We start from the raw sequence: 23,478 nt of genomic DNA on the forward strand, positions 1-23,478 counted from the left end.
AAATTTCAGTTCTGCATGTATGTATGCGACAGGTAGGAATGCAAGGAAGATATGTGCTCTATTTTACTTTGGTTTGTACTGTTGTATGTCCATGGAGATTTATACCCATCTGAGCAAAAGCATGTACAGAGTAGCATACGGTCTGAAGAAGCACGTAGTGTGTGAGGACATGCAATAGTTTTCATTAGTGGTGTTTGATTTTTCTGGCAGTAAATATATGGGCACATTGCAAAACTTAAAAATAAAAAGGTAAAGGTAAAAGGACCCCTGACAGTTAAGTCCAGTCGCAAACAACTCTGGGGTTGCGGCGCTCATCTTGCTTTACAGGCCGAGGGAGCCGGCGTTTGTTTTTCTGGGTCATGTGGCCAGCATGATTAAGCCGCTTCTGGCATAACGGAACACCGAAACCAGAGCAGCACACGGAAACGCCGTTTACCATCCCGCCGGAGCAGTACCTATTTATCTACTTGCACTTTTTGGCGTGCTTTCGAACTGCTAAGTTGGCAGGAGCCAGAACTGAGCAAGGGGAGCTCAACCCGTCGCATACCTCTCATTAAAATAAATAGAAACTTACAATCTCAACCATGAGTACTCAGAAGTAAGTCCCACTGAATTAAATGGGGCTTAAAGTAAAGGTAAAGGGACCCCTGACCATTAGGTCCAGTCGTGACTGACTCTGGGGTTGTGGCGCTCATCTTGCTTTATTGGCCGAGGGAGCCGGCGTACAGCTTCTGGGTCATGTGGCCAGCATGACTAAGCCGCTTCTGGCAAACCAGAGCAGCGCACGGAAACGCCGTTTACCTTCCCGCCGGAGCGGTACCTATTTATCTACTTGCACTTCGTGCTTTTGAACTGCTAGGTTGGCAGGAGCAGGGACCGAGCAACGAGAGCTCAACCCGTCACGGGGATTCGAACCGCCGACCTTCTGATTGGGAAGTCCCAGGCTCTGTGGTTTAACCCACAGCACCACCCGCGTCCCTCAAAATGGGGCTTACTCCCAGGTAAACAGGCTTAGTTAGGATTGCAGCCTGATTTTAGGCATTTTGCTCAAAAGCTAGTCCCACTATGTTCTATTTGAATTTACTCCAAGTAAATTATGTATGGAATTAAATGACATTACAGTCAAAAGTGCTTTATCATTGGCTAGATCCTGCCCATACTGAACAAACTCTTTCCATAAAATTCAACGAGGGCTGTGCTCACACTCCCATTTGCTGTGCACTCATTGAATTAACAGTGCCGGGTTTAATCCATGTTTACACAAGGTTATCCGAAATGCATATATATCCTGTACTTTGCTATGCAATTCTACTTTTTCAATGTGTTGATTCTCAAACCAGCTTCTTGCGGACCGCAGTCCTTAAGCTGTTCCTAATTTGTCTCCATCCAAAGCGTGGAACACTTTTGCATAAGGTAAAGATGCCCCTGTTTGGTCAACTTGCCCTGGTGTGTACACAAACAGAAATGAATCTGATACTAATGAAGCAGTGCTGATGTGAACAATTGTGAAATGCACCCTGAAAAAACAAAACTGTGCTCTAAAATACCCTAAGATGCCTATGTGTGAATAAAAGGCCTGGACCTTGGTTTCTGATGGCCTTAGACCAGAGACACTTGGTAGATCCCACCCAAATTCAGGACTGAATGCCAAGGGTACGACATCATCATCGCGTCACTTTTCTTACAAGGGAAGCTCAAAAGCATTTTACATTTAAACCTGTTAGAAATTACAACTAAATCCTAAAAACGCAGCAATTCAAATGAAAGACTAAAAATGCAGTTAAACAAAAAGGCAAGTCCTGCAGCACTGAAAGAGGCCTTCAAATTTAGGACTCATAATTGAAACATTAGTTTTGTAGCGCAAGTTGGGGGAAATCTGGGCTAGTGAAATGCATGATGAATTCATCCTGATTGCTTTAGCCTCTGAATGGAAAGAAATGTTAATGTGCAGATTAGGCTGTTAGATCCTTTTCTGGATCAGCAGTTGACTCAAGGAGGGGAGAGTCTGGGAGAGATGGGAAAAGGCTTGCTTGATTAAAATGTGCATGGGAAGTAAGATGGAGGAAGTTCTCAACCTCACCTTTGATGGCTTGGATGATGATTCTGAACAGCCATGGAAAGGCTGTTGAGAAAAATACTTCCATAAAAAAATCCAGAGCCTAAGTGTCTGCTGAACAGGGGTGTTTTTATGCTCACAGACTGACCCTGCAGCTTGTTGCGGAACCCAATTGTTGTAGAATTGCAACACTTTAAGATATTGCACAAGTCATAATTAAGCAGGCACGGAATACTGTGGGAGGGGAACAGGGATAAGAAGTGCCTACACAACTTGTAATCCTTTCTATCCATGTCATCAAGGAAGGCCAGGGCTGAAACTGACAAATAGCTGTAGCCCCATGGAGCATGCCACACACTTGTTAAACAGACCACATCCTCAGGCAGGGGCTTGGCTCACTCCACAGTAAGGCAACTTGCCAGGTGACCCGTGACCAATTTCAGGATACTTATTAAAGGGCAGCAAATTGTCAACCTGTACACTAATACCAATTTGAGGCTTCCTGTGCTTATGTAACTAAACCCACAGCAGCAATGCACGAGAGTAGTGGCAGAACTTGGGAGTAAGTAACCCCAAGTATGCACAAGTTAAGGGAAGAAAGATGGGGGGGAAGGACCCAGTAAACAGCCTGACAGTAACTCTGTGGCACAAAAGACAGAGAGAAGGGCATGGGAAGTGAGGAACCTGATAATTGAGTGGGAAGGGAGAGTAGAATGGAGTGGCCGGAACAAAGTAAGAGTTATGTCTCTGTCCTTAAAAAAGGGGAAAAGAGCTATTTCATTGTATGTACCCAGGGACAGAAGACAGCTGTATCATCAGTGGAATAATCCAAGATGTTAATGTAACTGGGAATGATCACAGCTGTCCACCCCACTTTGCAAAACCGAAAAAAGGGAGAAACCTCCAAATGGTGTCATGAAGACAACATGCTCTGTAGGTACAGAAAGCTGAGTGTTGGGCAGGGAGGACAGGACCAGGCAGAGCAGGCATAGGGTGGAATGGAGTGGTTAGAATCCTAACAGAAGCATCCCACACTGGAACATTTCGTTGCAAGGTCATACTTGTTTTGTCTATTGTTTTTCCTACCGTCGTGGGCATTGCTTAAATTTTCTGTTTCACATGCTGATATATCTTGGGCCATCTCTGCTTAATTGGTTGGGCTGGCCGCGTCAGATGTTCTAACCTTCAATACATACACAGATATACAATACAGTGGTACCTCTGGTTGCGAACGGCATCCATTCTGGAGGCCCGTTCGCAACATGAAAAGAATGCAACCTGCATCTGCACACGCGCGGGTCATGATTCGCTGCTTGTGCGCATGCGTGTGACGTCATTTTGCGCATCTGCGCATGCGCGAGCGGCAAAACCCGGAAGTAACCCTTTCCGGTACTTCCAGGTCGCAACCTGAAAAAACATATCATGAAGCAAACGTAACATGAGGTATGACTGTATCTGGTTCCTGTATGTGCTTACTTGGGAGCAAGGCTCACTGAACTCAGTGAGACCTTCATTGGGCGTAAACATGCCCAGGATGGAGTATTTTGCTAAAATTTCAGCACTGGTGTGTGTGGTGTGTCCTTTGTTCTCCTCCATGGTGTATTTTGGGGAGTTTCAGCTTTCCTGATTCATTTACATTGTGGGAAACAGGTACTTTTATAGTCCATAAAATACATTTTTTTCGAGGATGGAAATTAATCCTTGGGTTGAGGAGTGAAATAGCCTTCAAGAATCACAACTGTTTCTGCTGCATTCTTTAGCTGGGCTTTTAAAGCGAGAGTTTGAGGAGACAATATATAAATAAAAGACACTGCGAGCCTATCCATGTCTACTTGGAAGTATATCCAATGGAACTTACTCCCAGGAAAGTGGTTATAGGATCGCAGCCTGAAACACTTAAAGATTAACTGTTTACAGTGAGTTGGCAACAGAACGCTTACAGACATTTCAGGCCTTTCCCCCCTTCTGTTTACAGCTCTCTCACTTGCTTATAAATACATAAAATCTGCCATCTGAGAACCCTCATCTTATGAAGACACTATCCCATGAAGGCTTCTGCACAATGACAGTGCAATCTCCACAAGCTTACTCAGAAGTCAATCTCCATTTTCAGTGGGGCTTACTCTCAGATCAGCATGCATAGGATTGCAGCCTCAAAACTTGTGAAGGTTTTGTTGGCTACCAGTCAAGACGCCTCTACACTTGTGAGTCGGAGAGGGCTGTTGCAGGTTTCCCAAAGGGCATCCTCTGGCTGGCTGCTGTGGGACTAAAGCAGATAGGCCTTCGGGCTGCTCCAGCACCGCTCCTCTTCATGTGACCCAAGAGACACACAAACACACTCTCTTCTCTGTGGTCTTCTCACCAAGTTGAAGCCGACTTTGAAACTTGCTGTCTGCTGTCTTTTTGCTGAAGGGTTTCGAAATACAAAACTATTGACCGGTTTGCTGTTCGAGAGGGGTGAAGCTCGCGTGTGTGTGCGCGCGCGCGCATACACACAAACCACACACCCAGGCGCGCTCTCTCTCGCTCTCTCTCCTTTCCCTGAAGTGACTTTCAAGCTCATCCACATACCACGTAGGCTGGTGGGAAGCAGGGCGGAGGGGAGACGGAAAAGCCAGTCGGAAGAAGCGAAGGAGGTGGGTTCGTGCAACGTTTCGGACTCTCCAAGTGGTGGAGAGGAGAGCCGGGGGAAGCAGGCCAAAAGAGGCGGCGGCAGGCAGAAGCAGCCTGAGAATTTCCTGTGAGGGGATCACAGGCCTCGGTCGGGGCAGGCGAGGAGGAGGAGGAGCAGGGCATGGAGCGCCCTTTGCTTTGGCGACCTCCGCCGAGGGCTGCGTGCGCCCCCGAGCTCGGCGCGCTGCCGCGGCGCTTCCTTTCCTCGCGTTTCTCCTGCCGCGCAATTGCGCTCGCGGCGCGCTAAAGGCGAGGGACCTTCCTCTCTCTTCCTCTTCCCCCGGTCCTAGCCCAGCCCTCTTCTCCTTCCCGCTGTGGCGGCTAGTCTCGGCTGGCCCTGCCCACGTTTCTCTCTCCGTCTCTCTCTCTCTCTCTCTCTCTCTCCCCGCTCCCTCCCACCCGTGGTCATGTGTTGCCTTTTTTTGTTGTTTGCAGTGGAAACAATTTGGCGTTCTTCGGCTCGCTCTGACCCAAACCGCTACTCCAACCGGGAGTAGTGTAGACAGGCGGGCAGACAGAAAGGCAGGCAGGGAGGGGGGAGAGGTAGGTCGGGGGTGGGTGGGTAGGTAGGTAGGAGGGCGAAGCGAAGAGGGGGGAATTGCAGCAGGGTCCCATGCTCCCCCCTCCCCACGGCTCCTGGCTCCCCTTCTCTCTCTCTCCCCCCCACTCGCTCCCTTCGGCCACATTGTTGGCTCCAGGCTGGGGGAGGAAGCGATGCCTCGCTCAGTCGGATGAAAAGTTTGCATAATGACCATGGAAAAGGCAGCAGTAAAAATCTAGAGCTCTTCCAAGCCCCAGGTAAGTTTGGGGATTTATCTATATTTTTTATTATTTTATAAAAATACATATATATTTGTGCGTGCTTGCTGCTGCTGCTTGTTTTTTGTGTCTTGCGCTGTGTGTGGATTTTTGTTTTTTGAAAATTCATGGTTCCCTTGTTGGGAAGATTGCGTAAGATTCTCTGCAATGAAATCGGCAAGAAGAAGAAGCCGGAGTGGGTTGAGGGGGGGTGGGGAGAAGGGAGAGACACGCACGCATGATAAGGTGGGTCAGCCCCACAAGAAGGCAGCCAGTTAGTTCGGGATGTCTGAAAAAGCAACGTGCTGGTCGTCTTAATTTCGACTACCCCTCCACCCCGAAACTCCCGTGTGTGTTGGGTGAAGGAAAGCAGGAAGCGGATCGAGCTGAGAGTTGCAGCCACGACCCGAATATGTAATGTTGCTGCTGGAGCTGCCTGATTTCCGAAGACTGTTGGCGAATAGAGTTGGCATTGTATGGAAAGTTAGGAAGGGAGGGGGGAAATTGTGCCCAGTCGAGGAATGCTTCAACCTTTAAAAGCATTTGTGTGCTATTTTTGCCCATTGGCTTGAGAGTGGTTTATCCCTCTGTAGTGCATTTATTACCAAACTCTTTTTTAAGACGGGGGTGGGGAGTGTTGTTCTTTATTTATCTTGTTTTAAAATCCTCTCGTTATTCTCCAGTGGAGGAAGCCAGTCTTCATATTCTTTTAATCTTTCACACACACACACACATATATATATATATATATAGTCCATTTAGTTCCTGAAGTTAGTTTGTAAGTTTGTTTTGAGGAATTTTTTTTTGCATTTATTATGGTGTAATGGGGGGCAGTACAAGGTTTATGACATCTGAACAGCATTGAAGGTATGTTTGCTGCAAATGGCACTTTATAGGAGCAGTTTTGCAGTCTCCTAGCAACGCCATTGATTGATTCGAATCCCGGCCAATCCGCGAGCTCCTTCTCCCCTTCAAATGTTTTTGACAAGTACAGTAGGGAGTGTAGCAAAGTGCAGCGAGAAAAACCCTGGCTGGTTGTCCTTTTAGTCCCTTCAAAATGACGCCCCCGTTGTATGTTTTTAAAAGAGACACATCTGTTTGAGCCTGGCCTGTAATGTATATATCAGTCCTGAGAAGCACTAATAGTGATCTGGCTTGATTCCCGCACTCCCCGCTTCTTGTCTGATTCTGCCATGTCAGTTTTACAACCGAGAATGCGAGAGATATTGTGCCTTTCTTCTACAACAATGAAGTTTGCTTTTAGACTTGCCCCTAAGCACTGCAGCTGTGGACATATCTGATGGAGCTACTTAACTGGCAGCAGATTAAAAAATGTTTGCCTAACTGCAGCACCTCCTCTGATTCGTGTGAAGTACGAAGTGCAGGAGAGAGCTGGAGTCTGACACTGGAAAGATTGGCTGGTGTTGGGAAACATCTTTTTTTTAATGTGTTTCTGAGTCCCCCTCCACACACACTTAAATCCAGGGCTAGGATTTCTGTCCTCTAACGTAACTTAGAGGCTACGTGATTGTCTGTCCTCGCACGGTACTGGGAACTTTTCCATGTCCTCCGTATGGAATTGTGACGTGAGGCTCCTGGATTTCAAGGTGAAGGGGAAAAAGAAGAAGTTTTGATTCCCTCCTGGAAATGGTTGTCCTCCTTTATATTAAAAACAAAACCCTGCATGTCCTTTGCAGCGTTTGCAAAACGACGACATGTTTCAAATGTTTACAGCGGAGTTAAAACATGTAGAACCAGCTGACTAAAGCAAGGTTGTTGCTGTTGAAATGTGTATGGCCTAATGCAGCTTCAGGTTTGTTTTGTTCAAATGTGACGTTTCCCAGTAGCATATTCATTGTTTTAACAAACTATTATTAGTAGAAACTCCAAGGCATTTACAATGTGATCCTAAATTGAGTTCAGTTGCATTCACTCCTAGCATGCATTGCTTTGGGTTGCTGCCCCAATATCACATGCTTTAAAGTGGCAGATGTGATGAAGTTCCCTCCGCTGTGTCTGCTATACTAAAGATAAGTGATTTGAGGATTGCAGCTTTAACTAACTTTGGTCAGGCTCGCACGCCACCATGCAATTAAGCTTGATGCTTGAGAGCTGCAGGATTTTGAGCCCCTGTACCCATCTCTTAAAGATATGTCACTAGTTTTTGTGTGAAAATTGGTGGTATGATATGGCCCTTTGGGAGAACGCGGGCAAGTAAGCAAATTAAACTGAAAGAGAGCAGCATGTCGTCATAGCAACAGTGCAATTAAATTATGTTGTCAGCCATGATATAATTTTCCTATTTAAAAGCTTGCTCATGGGACATGCATTCTGTTTGTACTGAACTCATTTGGCTACACTACTCCCAACTGGAAGTGGTGAATGGGGAGGAGGGTATAAATGATGTTTTAGGGACCCACACAAAGTGTGGTATAATTTAGGGCTTATTTTTCTATGCATCCCTCTCCCACCCCCTCGATACTTGAGTTCTTCGATTCATTTAAAGGGAAACATTTTCTGAAATAACTTCCCATTAAATGGTAAGTACAAATGAAAAGTTTAAATATTACTAGAGCAACAGGAATATGGAAGTGATTTCCGGGGCATAAAAATCTTTTCCACCACATTGGGAGGGGAACTGGGGTATGTAATTTCCAACTTTTTTCATTTTTAAACTACTTTTAGAAAACCTAATAAGTTACACTTTTCTTTTCATTTGCTGAGCTTGGCTTTACAGAGTTTGATATGAAATAACTTGTCCCCCTAAGATTTTTAATTTTCATCTACGTCATTGTCCAATTTTATCCATTCTTTATTGCATGGTAATCTTTCTCTGCCCTCCCCATCTCTAATTACCTCTTATGTAATTATAACATTCCCTTGTTTTAAAGCATCTCTTTGACAGCATCAAAACACAATCGAAAAGTATTGTGTTGGGTGGAAAATTCTCTGAAAAGTGTAATGCAGTGTTTTTAAATTAGAGGTTCTTCTAAACACTTGTTTGACTCTTTTTTTAAAGAGCCAAGTTTCACTTCTCAGATGCTTTTTCTTTTAAAGCAGAAAGCCTTCCTCTTAGAGTATATGTTTGCTGACCTGTATAAAAATTGTATACCACACTTCCTGTTAAAAACTTTATGCAGTGTACGTAGCATGATGTATTTCATGAGAACAATTGCAGTCGGTGCTAGAGTAGGCAAACTTTCAATGTGCTTCATCATACAACCTTTGCAACCATACAAAAGTTTTCGTGCTCTTAAATGAATAAAGAATAGAACAGGTACCAACTCCTTTCTTAAATAATCAAATGGTTTGCCTTAGGCCTTTGGTAGAAGTGTAGCCTGTTCTGGATCATATTGGTGCTGATGGTAGAAATATGGCCTAGAGAGCTACAGTCCTAACCCCACTTACCTGGGAGTAAGCCCCCTTGAGTTCATTAGGACTTACTTCTGGGTTGATATGCTTTGGATTGTAAGGTGGATGCTTAATCTTGAGCACAGAAGTCAGACTTGATACTTATAGGTGTATTTGGAAGTTGGCTTTTGGGAAAGAAAGAACTATGAAGATTGAGTATGGATGTTTTTGTGTTACATAAATTCAAGCTTCTTTCTATATGTGTTGCAGCTTGTTTTGTTTAATACCCTGGTTTGAGATAATTAAAATGCACTAAAGCCTTGTCTATTTTTGCTTATTATTATTCTCTGGGCTCAGTATAGCAACTCTACTGATTGGTGTATGATGTCATTCTTCATGCTTTCTTCTAAGTCATGCTTATCATATCCATCGCTCACTCTTGTTTCATTTAAATTTGTTTCACTGGGGTGGAATCTCCTTTTGTGTCTCCTTCTCCCCCTCCCTTTGATCCCTGGAGCTTGATTCTTAACCCATGCTGCAGAATCCTTCTGCCCTGCTGTTTTGGAGGCAAAAAGTTGGTAGCTGCAGAGAATGAACACTTGGCTGTAAGAGTGTGTGTGTGTGTGTGTGTGTGTGTGTAAACATGGAGTTTTGCCTGCTTGCGCACTGAGCCAAAGAGGCTATAATTATAATGTGGCAGTGTTCGTACTGGAAGTGAAACAGCTGAACTTAATCTGAAGCAACTGGTCTTAAGCTCTCAATTTTTTGTGCTTATTACAAGCGGTAGGAGTGACATGACCAGCGATATTTGCAGTCCTCCAAGCCTAGGCATGCTTGCTCAGAAGTAAGTCCCACTGATTCCAATAGCGCTTACTCCTCAGGTAAGTGTAATGTAGGATTGCAGCCTTAAGAAGGACCCCTAGAATATATGAGTACCTTTCTCTCCACTTTAGAGCTTTGCAAGAAGGCAAAAACGAAGCATCTTCATTTGTATGCCAGCGATTGAAATCTCATTTCTGCTCTAGCCTCTGAATCTTCCTGCTTAACAAGCCTGGATGTGTGTTTATGTTATGTGAGTCTGTCTTCTTGTTTTTTTAAAAAAAGTAGGATTCATAAAAGGCCAAATTGTAGACTGGGGAAAAGCTACCAGAATGTTGTGATGCTGTCTATACCTTTACCACCTAACACTCTTTTTAAAAATTTGGATTTATTACCAGGAGTCTCCGTCTAAATGGGTCCAGTTATGCCTCCCAGTAAGAAGCCAGAAAGCTCGGGAATTAGTGTTTCCAGTGGATTGAGCCAGTGTTACCGGGATAGAGACTTAGCAAAGACGCTTCACGACGATGAGGACTTAGACTTTCCTTTACCTGCCCTCCGGTTGGAAAAAGGTCCCATGGAGGATGAAGAGCTCACCAACTTGAACTGGTTGCACGAGAGCAAGAACTTGCTGAAAAGTTTCGGGGACTCGGTCTTAAGAAGTGTTAGCCCAGTACAAGACCTTGATGACGACACCCCTCCATCACCTGCTCACGCTGACATGCCCTACGATGCCAAGCAAAACCCCAACTGCAAACCGCCCTACTCCTTTAGCTGCCTCATATTTATGGCCATTGAGGATTCTCCAACCAAACGGCTGCCTGTAAAGGATATATACAACTGGATTTTGGAACACTTTCCTTATTTTGCAAATGCCCCCACTGGATGGAAAAACTCTGTGAGGCATAATCTGTCGTTGAATAAGTGTTTTAAGAAGGTGGACAAAGACAGAAGTCAGGTGAGGCTGGAGTGATACTACTCCGTGTAACCCATTTGATCTGCTGATGGCGATTTCCTATTGTTTATATTCTGCCTTTTGTTCCTTCTCTTTTATCCGTGAGAAATAGCTTCCAGTGATTCTTAAGAGGATCTTTGTTCATAAATCTAGTCATATTCTCAGTGTATTTCCCGCCCCCGCCTAGTTGCTCTCACTCTTCCCATCTCACTCTTCAACTACTGGGTCCTGCTCAGGACAAACATCTTAAAACTTATAGTTAACAGAATACAGGGCAGGCTTTTGGGATGCAAATCCGTCCAGGATGCTTTGCAAGCCAGCAGTAAAATGCATTTTTTAAAGTCATTGGGGTTATACCCCCAGGGCAGCTGGTGGGGAGGCAGAGAGTCCAGCTGGAACAGGAGCTGATGGCCCTTGGAGAGAGTGAACCCCTGACCCTCCTGAAATGACTAAAACCATACAGAACATGCCTTCTTCAGATTTGGAGACAATGTGCTGCCTGGGGCTGATGGGAGTTGTCCAAAATATCTGGAGGGTGTCAATTTGGGAAAAGACTGGTCTAGAATGAGTTGTCTCAATCAATCTGAGTTGAGAGCTTGACTTCCATCTACTCAGAAGTAAACCTTATTGAGTTCAGTGGGACTTTATTCTAGGTGAATTGGTATAGGATTGCTGCCTAAGTGTAGCATTCAAGTTTGTGATTTTTTTTTTTGACTTAAAAAGCCTTTAAGATGGGAATGAATCCTTGACAGTTTGTAAACTTCCTAGCTCACTCACTGCCTACATTTGCACATCATTTGCACGTGGTTCAGTGCAATGTGCACGAGCCAAAGTCAGTCCTGGGACTGCACAATGTTCTCTCTTTCTCATGTGGCCAGGAGGTTGATACCAGACAGTTTCACCCTCAGCTCCAGTAAACCACAGTCTGCCCACTTGTCTGGACCTTGAATTGCAACTCATGCTAACTGTGATCAGGCCAAACAAGACAGTTTCAGAAACCATGGTTTGCACAAGACTTTGTGTTCACCACATCTTCTCGCATCAGACAACACAGCAAACTGCTGTCAAGCAGAAAGCAAAAGCCTCCTCCCATCCATGTTTAAAATGCAACAAACAGTCCTGTGTCTATTCTTCCCATCCTCCCATTTTTAGTTCATTGCATTCCAAGAGCCAGTATTTGCTCTTGAATAGTTCATTTTTAACAGCATTCAAATCTTTGTCTAGACAGCTGTAAGAAAGTGCTGTTTGTATAAATGCATGTTGTACATGGCTTTAAGAAAAAACCTCCCATCTTGTCTCTCCATGAATAACATGAAATATTGTGCTTGTGTGATGGTTTCCTGCTATACTATAATCCTAGAATTGTAGAATTGGAAGGGACCCCAAGGCTCATTTAGTTTAACCTCCTTCAGTGCAGGAATGTGGTTCCCATCCAATTTGAAACCGTACTTGACCAGACACTGCTTAGCTATGCAAATGTGCCAGCAGTTTTATTGCTGCACCGCTAGGAGTACTAGATGCATGTAAACCGCAGAGGTTGGGTTGAACATTGTTCTTCACTTAGTTACTTCTATAAACATTTTTTTGAGGGGGCGAATCTTTCCTAGACAGGTTGCATCTCTGATAATTGGAGTAAACCTTGAAAATATTTGCAGTTCCTCCCTTATTCCTAGAATCAAATGTAAAGGTTCCTGGGTGTCCTTGCATCCACTTTTGTTCTTGTTATGAGCTGTTGGTTTACTATGCGTGTTGCCTTCTGTTACATGGGGCTTTTAGTGGTGCTTAGGCTCAGGAGAGATGAAGCTGCAAATACTCTTGTACGTACATCCACACAGACCAGTGTGTCTGGGGGAAAATTTCGATTGCAGAATAAAGGCTTGGCCTGTTCTTTTCTGTGCTTGAGTTGAGACATGAGGTGGGGTGAGGTGAAGTTCTGGTATCTTCAAGGAGAAAGTATTTCACATACTCAACTTCTTTGCCAGCGATATTGCAGGGAGCTTAAGCTGTGTGCTTGCTTGGGATCAAATATCCCTTTGCTTTACTTAGGAATCTTCCTTGTGCTAGGTCAGACGATTTGTCCATCAGCCTCAGGTAGCATGGCCAAGGATGAAGGCAGCACCTCTCCAGAATCTCAGGGAAGAGGTCTTCTTTCATAACTTGCTACCTGAGCCTTTTAACTGGAGATGCCAGGAATTGAATGTTGGACTTTCTGCATGAGCAACATGCACTCTGCCATAGGGCCCTGGTCCGTCCCTATAGTTTTAGCAGCTGAGCTATATCATATGACTAAAGACCTTTCTTTGGACCATTGTAATGACCTGGTAACGTCTTGTGGCTTCTTCTGAGACTCTTATATTTAAGTACAAAAAAAAAATAAAAAAATAAATCACTATCCCAAGAATTCCAGAATGCTGTCTCTAATCAGGTTGGATAATGCCTTGTATGCCTTCTTTTGGCAACTCCTGCAGCCAAGCTGGTGCCAAATGGGTTGCTCTGCTTTCCTTTGGACCACATCAGTGAGGCCAAGAAGGGGATCTTGTAATCTGGGCAACCCCAGACCTCCATGCACACTGCCCAGGCTTTCACCCTGGGGAGATCACTTCAGTGCTGCTGACGCAGCAGTTTGATTTCACCCCCAGAATTGCTTTCCATTGTCTCTCGAGACAGACAGGTCCCAACAACAAAATCCTATGAGCACATTTCTGTTGCGTGGCTCTTTCCTTTGTATAATTTGAAAGGTGAAGGAGTTGAGGTAGCTTGCTTGCAGAATGCTAGTTGCTTATGTAGCTGTGTTAGAAGCATGTCCTCATTTCAGTGGGAGGATGCATCTTGCAAACAGCTGCTGAGGCAAGATTTGCCTGTGTGCAGTAAGGAGGCTTCATTTAAATCAAAGTTGATGAAATTTAGGAACTTTATTTGTTACGTAAGCAAAGTAAGTGGCAGGTAAGAGTGTGGTTATTCGGACTCTCCTGGTGACTAAATGGTCAAGAACACTCTCAAAAGAATAATAATAATAAACAAAAAATCTTTAATTATTTGGCCAGGCGTAAACTTTCCCATCCTGTTTCTTCAAAATGCTAGAAAGTAGAAATGGCATAGTGGGCATTGGGTATGCTTCCCCACCCTCTCCCAATTGCCAAAAGAGAGAAATGGTACCAACTATCTCTGCAGGCCTGAAGTGATTGTTGTACCTCGGGTTACATATGCTTCAGGTTACAGACTCCGCTAACCCAGAAATAGTACCTCTGGTTAAGAACTTTGTTTCAGGATGAGAACAGAAATCGCATGGCAGTGGCCCGGCAGCAGCGGTAGGCTCCATTAGCTAAAGTGGTGCTTCAGGTTAAGAACAGTTTCAGGTTAAGAACGGACCTCCGGAACGAATTAAGTACGTAACCAGCGGTACCACTGTATTACTTCAGTTTCTGTTATTTGGTGTTAGTGAAGGTGCTACTGTTCAGCATTCCAGTCAACTGGCCTATGTATTTGTGCCAGGAAAAATGAGTGGTGCAAGTACAAATCCTGGTTTTGTGGCGGGGTCATTGATGTATTGCCCTCCAGATACTTTGGATTACAACTCTCATCATCCCTAGCTATTAGCCAAGATGGTGGAGAATGATGGAGAGTTGTAGCCTGCAAAATCTGGCAGATACCACATCGGCTAGTCCTGATTTTTGCTTGAATGTTAAAGCATGCAACGGAGATGTGTTCTTTTAACCTTCAGTTAAGAGGATAGTCCCAGAAAACCTTGATCATAAATGGTATGTGTTGTTTAGCTATGGAAGGACAGAAGGAAGTTGAACTCTGCAATACAGTAGTCTGCAGTGGTCTCTTCTCTTCTACACCTCCCTTGGCACCAAGCATCCACAGATCATTCTCTTGCTCATCAGAACATGAGAACAGCCTGCTGGATCAGGCCAATGGCCCATCTAGTTCAGTATCCTGTTCTCAAAGCGGCCGACCAGATGCCTGTGGGAAACCTGCAATCAAGCTTCCAGTACAGAAGTACTCTCCCGTCCTGGGGTTCCCAGCATCTAGTATTCAGAAGCATCACTGCCTCCAGCTGTAGAGGCAGAGCATAATCCTTGAGCAGCCATCAGTAGCCATCTCCTCCATGAATTTGTCTAATCCTCTTTTAAAGTATTCTAGATTGGTGGCCGGGATGCGGGTGGTGCTGTGGGTAAAACCTCAGTGCCTAGGACTTGCCGATCGTATGGTCGGCGGTTCGAATCCCCGCGGCGGGGTGAGCTCCTGTCATTCAGTCCCAGCTCCTGCCCACCTAGCAGTTCGAAAGCACCCATAAAAAGTGCAAGTAGATAAATAGGTACCGCTTTATAGCGGGAAGGTAACGGCGTTTCCGTGCGCTGAGCTGGTGCTGGCTCGCCAGAGCAGCTTCGTCACGCTGGCCACGTGACCCGGAAGTGTCTGCGGACAGCGCTGGCTCCCGGCCTCTTAAGCGAGATGAGCACGCAACCCCAGAGTCGGACACGACTGGCCCGTACGGGCAGGGGTACCTTTACCTTTACCTTTAGATTGGTGGCCATCACTGCTTCCCCTGGGAGCAAGTTCTATAATTTAACTGTGTGAAGAAGTCCTTTCTTTTATTTGTCCCAAATCTTCCAGCATTCATCTTCATTGGATGTCCACTAATTCTAGGGTTATGAGAGAGGGAGACAAACTTCTCTCTACCCGCTTTCTCCATGCCACCAACTTTTATCGTGTCACCTCTTACTTGCCTTTCCCCTAAACTAAAAGTCCCAGATGCTACAACCTTCTTTTATTTAACATTAACATCCCCCAGCTCTTTGTAGGTGCTTGGTGAAAAGAGCTGATAAAGGTCTTTTAGGAGTTGCATCAGGATGCAGATAAGAGGGAGGGTGGGTTCTGATTGTTGGTTTTTTAAAAAAAAAAAATTAAGGTGATTCAATCGTGCTTTACAACATCAAGAAAAAAGATTAGCTTTAAACCAGGATCTGCATAGATAGATCTATAGATCTGGGCATAGATAGCAGTGGTTGGCCGAAACCATTTTTGATTTTTGATTTCTAACTGGGCAGAGCTCTCTGTTGTCTTTGTCCATGGAGTTTTCTTGGCAGGGATACTAGAGTGGCTTGCCGGTTCCTGCTCCAGATGGATCACGTTTGGTCAAAACTCTCCACTATGACCTGTCCATCTTGGGTGGCCCTGCATGGCATAGCTCATAGCTTCTCTGAGTTATTCAAGCCCCTTCACCACGGCAAGGCAGTGATCCATGAAGGGGATCATGAAGACAGGAGTGCCTGGCGTGCTCTGGTCCATGGGGTCACGAAGAGTTGGACACGACTAAACAACCAAACAACAACAACAACACGCTGTTTCTTTAAAAACAAAACAAAAACATTTTCTCAAACAGTTGAAAGGTTATCGGATGATTGTTAATTTAATTTAATTTTATGCCTAGCTGCAGAAGGATATTAGTTTGAAATTATACGCACACATTCAGAGGGCAGTGTTAGAAATTAGCCAGGCGCTAGGTGCATTTTGCTACTGGCATGGAGATTTCTGGGCACCTGGTGGGCGACTGCAGTTTAAAAGCCTCTCATTCCATAGATAATTCCATTTCCGTTTCCACTGTGTGTGTTTCTCCTCCCGTATTAGGACAAGTGAATTGTTGTCAGAGCAAATTACAGTCAAGCAGTGTAGTTGAGTTCGTAGAATTGTAGCATTGGAAGGGACCCCAAGAGTTATGTGGTCCAACCCCCTGTTAAATAGACATCTGTTGTGCCAAATGTAACCCAGGTTTAATGTGCCATTCGCCCCCTAGCTTGTATATCTGTGTTTCTAACACTGGCAGAGGGCATGATCCTACCTCCCAGGGCAGGGGTAGCCAGCCTGGTGTCCTCCAGATATTAATGGGATCGTAACTCACTTCATATTGGGACACGGGTGGCGCTGTGGGTTAAACCACAGAGCCTAGGACCGTTGATCAGAAGGTCGACGGTTCAAATTCCCGTTGCTCGGTCCCTGCTCCTGCCAACCTAGCAGTTCGAAAACACCTCAAAGGGCAAGTAAATAAATAGGTACTGCTCCGGTGGGAAGGTAAACGGCGTTTCCGTGCGCTGCTCTGGTTCACCAGAAGCGGCTTAGTCATGCTGGCCACATAACCCGGAAACTGTACACCGGCTCCCTCGGCCAATAAAGCGAGATGAGCGAGGCAACCCCAGAGTTGGCCACGACTGGACCTAATGGCCAGGGGTCCCTTTACCTAACTTACTTCATATGACCATGGTCATGCTGGCTGGCGCTGATGGGAGTTCAGCAACATCTGGATGACACTATATTGACTACCCCTGGCTTATGGGGCAAAGAAGACATTTTGACTGAGCAGAGGGGCGAGGTTAGAAGATGCTTAAAGAAATAGGCTGACTCTGTGCCAGCACACTCACCTTTGTGTACATACCTCAGGGGGAGGGGAAAAGAGGATCTGTTATGCTCCAGCTCAGCCTTTGCCAACCTGATGCCCTCAAGATGTTTTGGATTACCAAACAGTATGCTTGGGGCTGATGGGATTTGTAGACCCAACACCTGGAATGTGCCAGGATGGCAAAGACTGCTGTATTGGGATCTTCCACATGAGGAGTGCAGGAGGACAGTTGCCATTAGTCATGTTGTTGTTTTTTAACTTTTTCTGATTGCATTTCTGTCTTGGCACACTCAAAATAATAATGAGAAAGGCGTTTACTTGTAGACCCATGATCTAGAATTTTTCCAGGAAGCAACTGCTGGTAGGTACAGGTAATATGTGCTAGTAATGCATATTCATAAATTGAAAACAGAGCAAATTGCAGAGCTCAGCTAGTTAGTCAGCATAAGATTACCCCCATAGGCTTAGTTGGGTACAGGATCAAAGTGAGGCACTGGAAGATTTGCCAGTTCCTTATCACTATTATCAAGCCCATTAATTAATTTATTTTTAAAGTATGGCTCATTATATTTTGTACCATATTTGTAATGCATAAGCTGAACAGACAGATATTCTAAGTTCATTCTTACAGTCCTAACATAATGTATTTGAGACTGGTTGACATATTCAGTTTAAAGAAGTATGTATTGGTTTTGCTTTAATATGTTTGGATTCATTTTAGATGGCATTTTAAACTAGGCTTTTTAAAAAAATAATAATACTGTAGCTTTTTTTAAAAAAGGAATTAAATCCTTTCTAGTCTGAGAGCAATACAGTGCTTGTGTTGCTCCTGACACCAGGATGGTTTTAGATTGCTGGTTAAATTCAACGTGGCTGTTTATGAAGACGCTTGACTGAATGTTTCTCTAGTCATTACTTGAATGCTGTTTCCTTTCCTGGTTGTGATTTTATGCTATGTGGTTTGAAATATGGCTTCTATTTTATTGTGAGGTTGTGTTTTGTAAGTTGCCTTGAATTCACTTGGAGAAAAGAAGTGGAATACAGTGGTACCTCTGGTTGCGAACGGGATCCATTCTGGAGCGATTCGCCGCTTCCGCGCATGCGTGTGATGTCATTTTGCAGGTCTACGCATGCGTGAGCGGCGAAACCCGGAAGTAACCCTTTCCAGTACCTCTGGGTCGCCGCGGGACGCAACCTGAAAAAACATAACCCTCAGCGTTCACAACATGAGGTATGACTGTATAAGGTGTCCCCCCCCTTACCCAATAAATGGGTTGCAGTGATGTCTTTGGGTATATGTACTAATCGTGTGAAATTTTTTAATTCTCTGATGAGGACTTTTATTTGTTACTGCTAGTGTGTAGATGGTGACTTGATGGGACAGGAACGGAAAGATACAATTATATGCATGACGAAGATTTATGTTTAAAAGTCTGCATATCCTACTAAACTGGCCCAGTAAAAGATGACATGCTGACCTTATTTGCATTTCCTATATCTTAAGTGGCCCAGAGTTGCTATAAATAGCAGGCAGAGTTGTTTGTTGGGTGAGATTGGTTTTCACTGTATGCTCTTGATACCCCTTACTTAATACTGAAGTGTACATTGCAGAGAAACAGAAGATGCTACACAGCACTGCGTCTAAATAGAAGTTGCATGTATATTGCATCTTACCCAGTTTCAATTGGTAGAGGGTGGTTTTTTTTGCACTAGTGTTTTTCTTTTTATTAAACACAGGCACACACAACAGTAGAGTTTTTCCATTGTTGCTATATATCTGCTTTTAGCACAGAAAAATATTGATTAAATGGAAAGTGGACATTTTACTCCAGGTATCTTAACATCAAAGCTGCTGTCGTTTTTGTTTTGGGGTGTGTGTGTGTACACACACACACACACACACAGAGAGAGAGAGAGAGAGAGAGAGAGAGAGAGAGAGAGTGTATATATATGTTTTTCTCTATGCTTGTGATTATCTCATTTCCTAACTTATTGCAAGTGTTCCTTAAGACACACTTATTAATCAGCTCTAAAATGTCTGATTCTCCCCACTCGGCTAGTTAAGAGCCTGCTCTCTTACCCAACATGTCCAGAAGACAAAAACAGTAGCCACAGTTGTCTTAGATATAATGCTCATGATCTTTCCAGTCTTCTGAACAATCTTGTGTCTGCTTCCCCATCCCCTTTGCTTCAACTTCTCTATAGTTTCAGCAGTTCCAAAAATAATCTAATTCAGTTGAAACTTTGCAATTTTTGTGAGCACTCCACTGTGTGGTTGCGATTCTTCATGTCTTTATTACAAACGTGGACTCGTCTTCTCTTCCACAATAGAAGCAAAGTGAGTACACAACTAACTTTAAATGGAAAGCAAATGCTTGTTTAGGATTGATCATTGTTTAGAAGTTGTCTGTTTACCCGGCAGTTCCTCTATATGTATTTGCACTTGGGGCTGTAAATCATTGAGGGAAGCTTGAAGTTAAAAGGGGGCATGCACAGTGAAATAAGGTTTCAAATAGGTTTTCTCCACAAAAACTTCAGGAGTGAAGAAATTCTGCATTATAGGGCAAATATAAAGAATGTCATCCTCTAGTCTCAAAGAAAGCTCAGTTATTCCACCAAATGGAATGCAACCATACTCAACTTATTCGAAAAATAGAAGGTTGATACTCTATTCAGTAGTTAACGTGAAGAAAAAGAATTTCACATTCTGTTTGTATATTCAACTGATGCAGCCAAGATCCTTCAGGTTATCTAAAAGCACTCATCGGGAAACAGATGGGTTTAAGTGTCAGTCAGTTGCAGTCTGCTAATTTGGTTGGAGGCCTTCGCAAATGTTTGGTGACGTTTGCAAATGACAGCCAGGCAAAGAGGAATGATACAGTAGCCCACCATTTGGGGATCAGCTCTTGTACAGGAATAAAGGAACAGGAACATTTGCATATAAGGGATCAAGAAGATAATAGTCCACAGCCAAAAGGGTACGGACAGCAGCCGTGTTTTTAAGGAGTGCATCCAGGTCGTTTCTTCTCTCAGTTTTTCAGGAGGTTGCTGGATGTGCTCCAGTGCCAGTCTGTTGTAAGTCTCATTGATTTCAAAGACATAGTAAAATGCTGCCGCACTTGCTATTAAGTATAATCCCACACCAATCCATCCCATCCTCTGACGGAAGTTCATCATTCTCCATGCTCTGAACCTTCCTCCGCAGGAAAACACGGGAATGAACAGCCAGGAGGAGGGAGCGCGGGTGGCCCAACCCTTGTCACCCCACCGCCGCTCCTGCCGAGCCGCTCTTTGAGTCCATCCCTTCCACCGCCCACCTGGGGCCTGCCCCTTTCGAGCTCTGCTTCTGATGCCATGCGACATGGCTGCCGTCACGTGAGGAGGGTCCAAAACCAAGACTTTCTGTGCTTCACTTCAGACTGTTTCCCGTAACACCCTTAACAGGCAGTGTCACCTTCACTATTGTCTGCACGCTGATGAGTTTGATGTCTGTAATCTTCAATACTGTCTAAATAAATAAAAGGGGAACGTATAAGAAAAGAGCTTAGGAGACGACATATTTCTGAAATCTTTTCAGAGGCTGCAGTGGATGCAAAATAGCCTTTTACAGTTCTTGTCAGCTCTGAGAATTATGGGCACTGGTCAATTGTGTTTGCTTCTCTCAGCCCCTTCCTGGCCTAAAATAAATGGTTTATTCGTGAAGTTCAGTTTTTTGCTTTTTGCCTTTCACTGGACATCAGTGCTCTATGAAGGGATTTCAGGTGCTGTCTTCTTCCTAACACAAATAATGCAACCTCTGCAGCAGGGGTCAGCAAACTTTTTCAGCAGGGGGCTAGTCCATTGTCCCTCAGACCTTGTGGGGGGCTGGACTATATTTTGGAGGGGGGAAAAATGAACGAATTCCTATGCCCTACGAATAACCCAGAGATGCATTTTAAATAAAAGGACACATTCTACTCATATAAAAACACGCTGATTCCCAGACCATCCGGGGGCCGGATTTAGAAGGCGATTGGGCTAGATCCGGCCCCCAGGCCTTAGTTTGCCTACCCATGCACTACAGCAGCGGTTCTCAACCTGTGGGTCCCCAGATGTTGTTGGACTACAACTCCCATCTTCCCTGAGCACTGGCCTTGCTAGCTAGGGCTGGTGGGAGTTGTAGTTCAACAACATCTGGGGACCCACAGGTTGTGAAAGGCTGCGCTACAGGATCTGGAAGGCAGGAAGGGCTGCAGGCATCTCTGCTCAACCCCTCCCCCCCAAAAAAATCTTTTATACATTTAAAGCCACCTTAAAACACTAGCCTGGAAGTCATGGGCGAGTAAGAACTGTATGCAGGTGAATGAGCAGTCAGGCAGAGGAAGGAGCCCTCCTCTTAGCTCAGCCCCATTCCTGGAGGGTGGCCTTAACATTTTCCAAGCAAAGTGCTGTATTTTGCGTGCTGTATTACATCAGGTGGCACACCTCAATGATATAATTACAGTGTGGATGTAGACATGTGTTGGATGTGTTTTCACAGGCACTCGTGAGAGAGATAAGGCGTGCAAAGCACCCAGCGGCATTCTGTTAGTTGTTCACGCATCTAGTTGTTCGAAGGCTGCATGCTCTTTTGTTGTGTGCAACAAATATGGAGCAAAAGAGTATATTTTTAATTATTTTAAGATGTTTCTCATTGTTTTCAACTGTTTTCACTGATAGATTTCACAATTACTGTAAACCATGGCTGTTAAAGTAGTATAATGTGGTATTCCTAGTTAACAGCTTATAACCACATAAGTGAAACATGGTGATTCAAGAAATCCACTTGTACACTTTGAAGACACCAGTAGACCAAAAGAAAATAGTGTCTCCCTCTCCACCCCTATATTTTGCAGTTGCGACGACTTGTTCATCTTTCTGCAGTATTCAGTTTGAATTTATGCTGCCTCTATTTTGTAAGTGTAGCTACATTGGTATAATTCATTGCCACAGATTACCATTTAATGACTTGCCTGCTGAATGAGATTTGCAGCTAGACAATCTCTTCTAATATATCCAAGAACAGATGAGAAATGCTGTCAGGCTTTGCCTACTGACAATTCAGTATCCCATGTACTAACCGTGAACTAATTTATATCACCATCTATGCACGGGAAGAAGGTATCAGCAAGCTTGAGGGAAACCCAAAGGTTGTAGGTGTACAAAACAACTTTAAGAGGGAACCACAACTGTCCAATAAGGACGAAGCATGCCCTGTGGCCTTTGGCTGACTGCCGTGGGGGAACTGGGGGAATGAGGCAGAAATGGAACGGAGAATCCCACGAGAGGTCATGACTCACTGGCTGGAACCCTGAACACTGCAAACTGTTGATGTGTTTTAGGTCCCACTTGTTATCTGCATGTTCAGTATAATTTCTGCATTCACACCCATCTTCTATCACTTTCTTTTAACTCCCATTTTTTCTCCTCCCCTCCATTTTTTTTTTGAAAGTAAACTTGGATGAAGCATGGGTGCTTTATTTTAAAAAAAGTGTGTGGTTTTTGAATTGCTTGTTGTACAGCTTCAGATCTCTCTTAGCTTGATGCTGGGGGAAGAGCGCTGAAATGCTAACAAACACCGACCTGATGGGTGGCAGAGAAGACAATTGCTGGAAATATGGGAGGGCAGCTTTTTGTTTGTGCTCGGTCAAGAACATTAAGGTCGGTCGCCGAACTCCCAGATCCTGCTGGGTTGGTGGGAAAGAGGGCAGGATTGTAACCTCAGAAGATGAACTTGTTCCAAATGCAAGTTTTGTGCAGTAGTTAATTACCAATTCACAGTTGGGGCGTTTGTCTCTCTACTACTTGAAACTGATGACTCTCTTCTGGAATTGTGACCTGTGTACCAAAGAGAGGCCTCCTCTCTGTATGAGCCCATCAGAATGCAAGATTCTGTTCAGAGTTGCATCCGTAAGGGAGGTTAGAACAGGGCCTTCTCAGTGGCGGCACTGCTTTCTGAAACTGTGGAAAACAGAGCAAAACAATATGGCCCCATTTGAGGCGGCTGAGATATTTTTGCCCTGTGTCAGTGCACTCTGTGGTTTGGGTGTATCTCCTAAAAGGCAACAGCCCAAATATGTGCAGTATCTTCAGGCCATACAGCACATAAAAGCATATGAAAATTTCAAAAATAGCATCCAAATATTGCAATGAAAGAAAATAAGTCATGGAGGTAACTTCAGATAAAATAATAAAGCCAAGAGAACAATTAATGAAAAACCTTGGGTAACAGCCATGTTTTTGTCCAGACATCTGAAAGAGCAAAGTCTTCTGATGTGTATTGTCTTACATTTATTTATAAATCCCATTGTTTTCAGAGGAGCTTTCAAGGAACTAAATGTGTGGTATTAAGAACAGCATTGCATATAAACAGTCTTTCGACTGGTGGTGAAACAGGGTGATAGTTAGCAA

General features: G+C 44.3%; 1 protein-coding gene and 1 pseudogene across 8 annotated transcripts in view; one reads left to right on the forward strand and one right to left on the reverse strand.

Moving 5' to 3' along the window:
- The first annotated feature begins 3,278 nt into the window (after positions 1-3,278).
- Positions 3,279-23,478, forward strand: part of FOXN3 (forkhead box N3) — a 146,510-nt gene continuing 126,310 nt past the window's right edge. For 3 of the 4 annotated variants that reach the window (XM_081173690.1, XM_081173692.1, XM_081173693.1), the window contains exons 1-2: positions 4,702-5,527; positions 10,096-10,652. In XM_081173690.1, coding sequence (XP_081029816.1) covers positions 10,110-10,652 — 543 coding nt within the window. In that variant the 5' untranslated portion in view covers positions 4,702-5,527; positions 10,096-10,109. The other variant, XM_081173691.1, reaches the window with a different exon arrangement.
- LOC308575691 (lysosomal enzyme trafficking factor pseudogene) overlaps positions 19,300-23,478 on the reverse strand; it is a 31,623-nt pseudogene continuing 27,444 nt past the window's right edge. For all 4 annotated transcript variants that reach the window (XR_014013482.1, XR_014013493.1, XR_014013504.1 and 1 more), the window contains one exon: positions 19,300-20,557. The product of XR_014013482.1 is annotated as a lysosomal enzyme trafficking factor pseudogene (transcript). The remainder of the gene's footprint in view (positions 20,558-23,478) is intronic.

The sequence above is a fragment of the Podarcis bocagei genome (genome assembly GCF_964188305.1).
Source record: "Podarcis bocagei genome assembly, chromosome: 1".
NCBI lineage: Eukaryota > Metazoa > Chordata > Lepidosauria > Squamata > Lacertidae > Podarcis > Podarcis bocagei.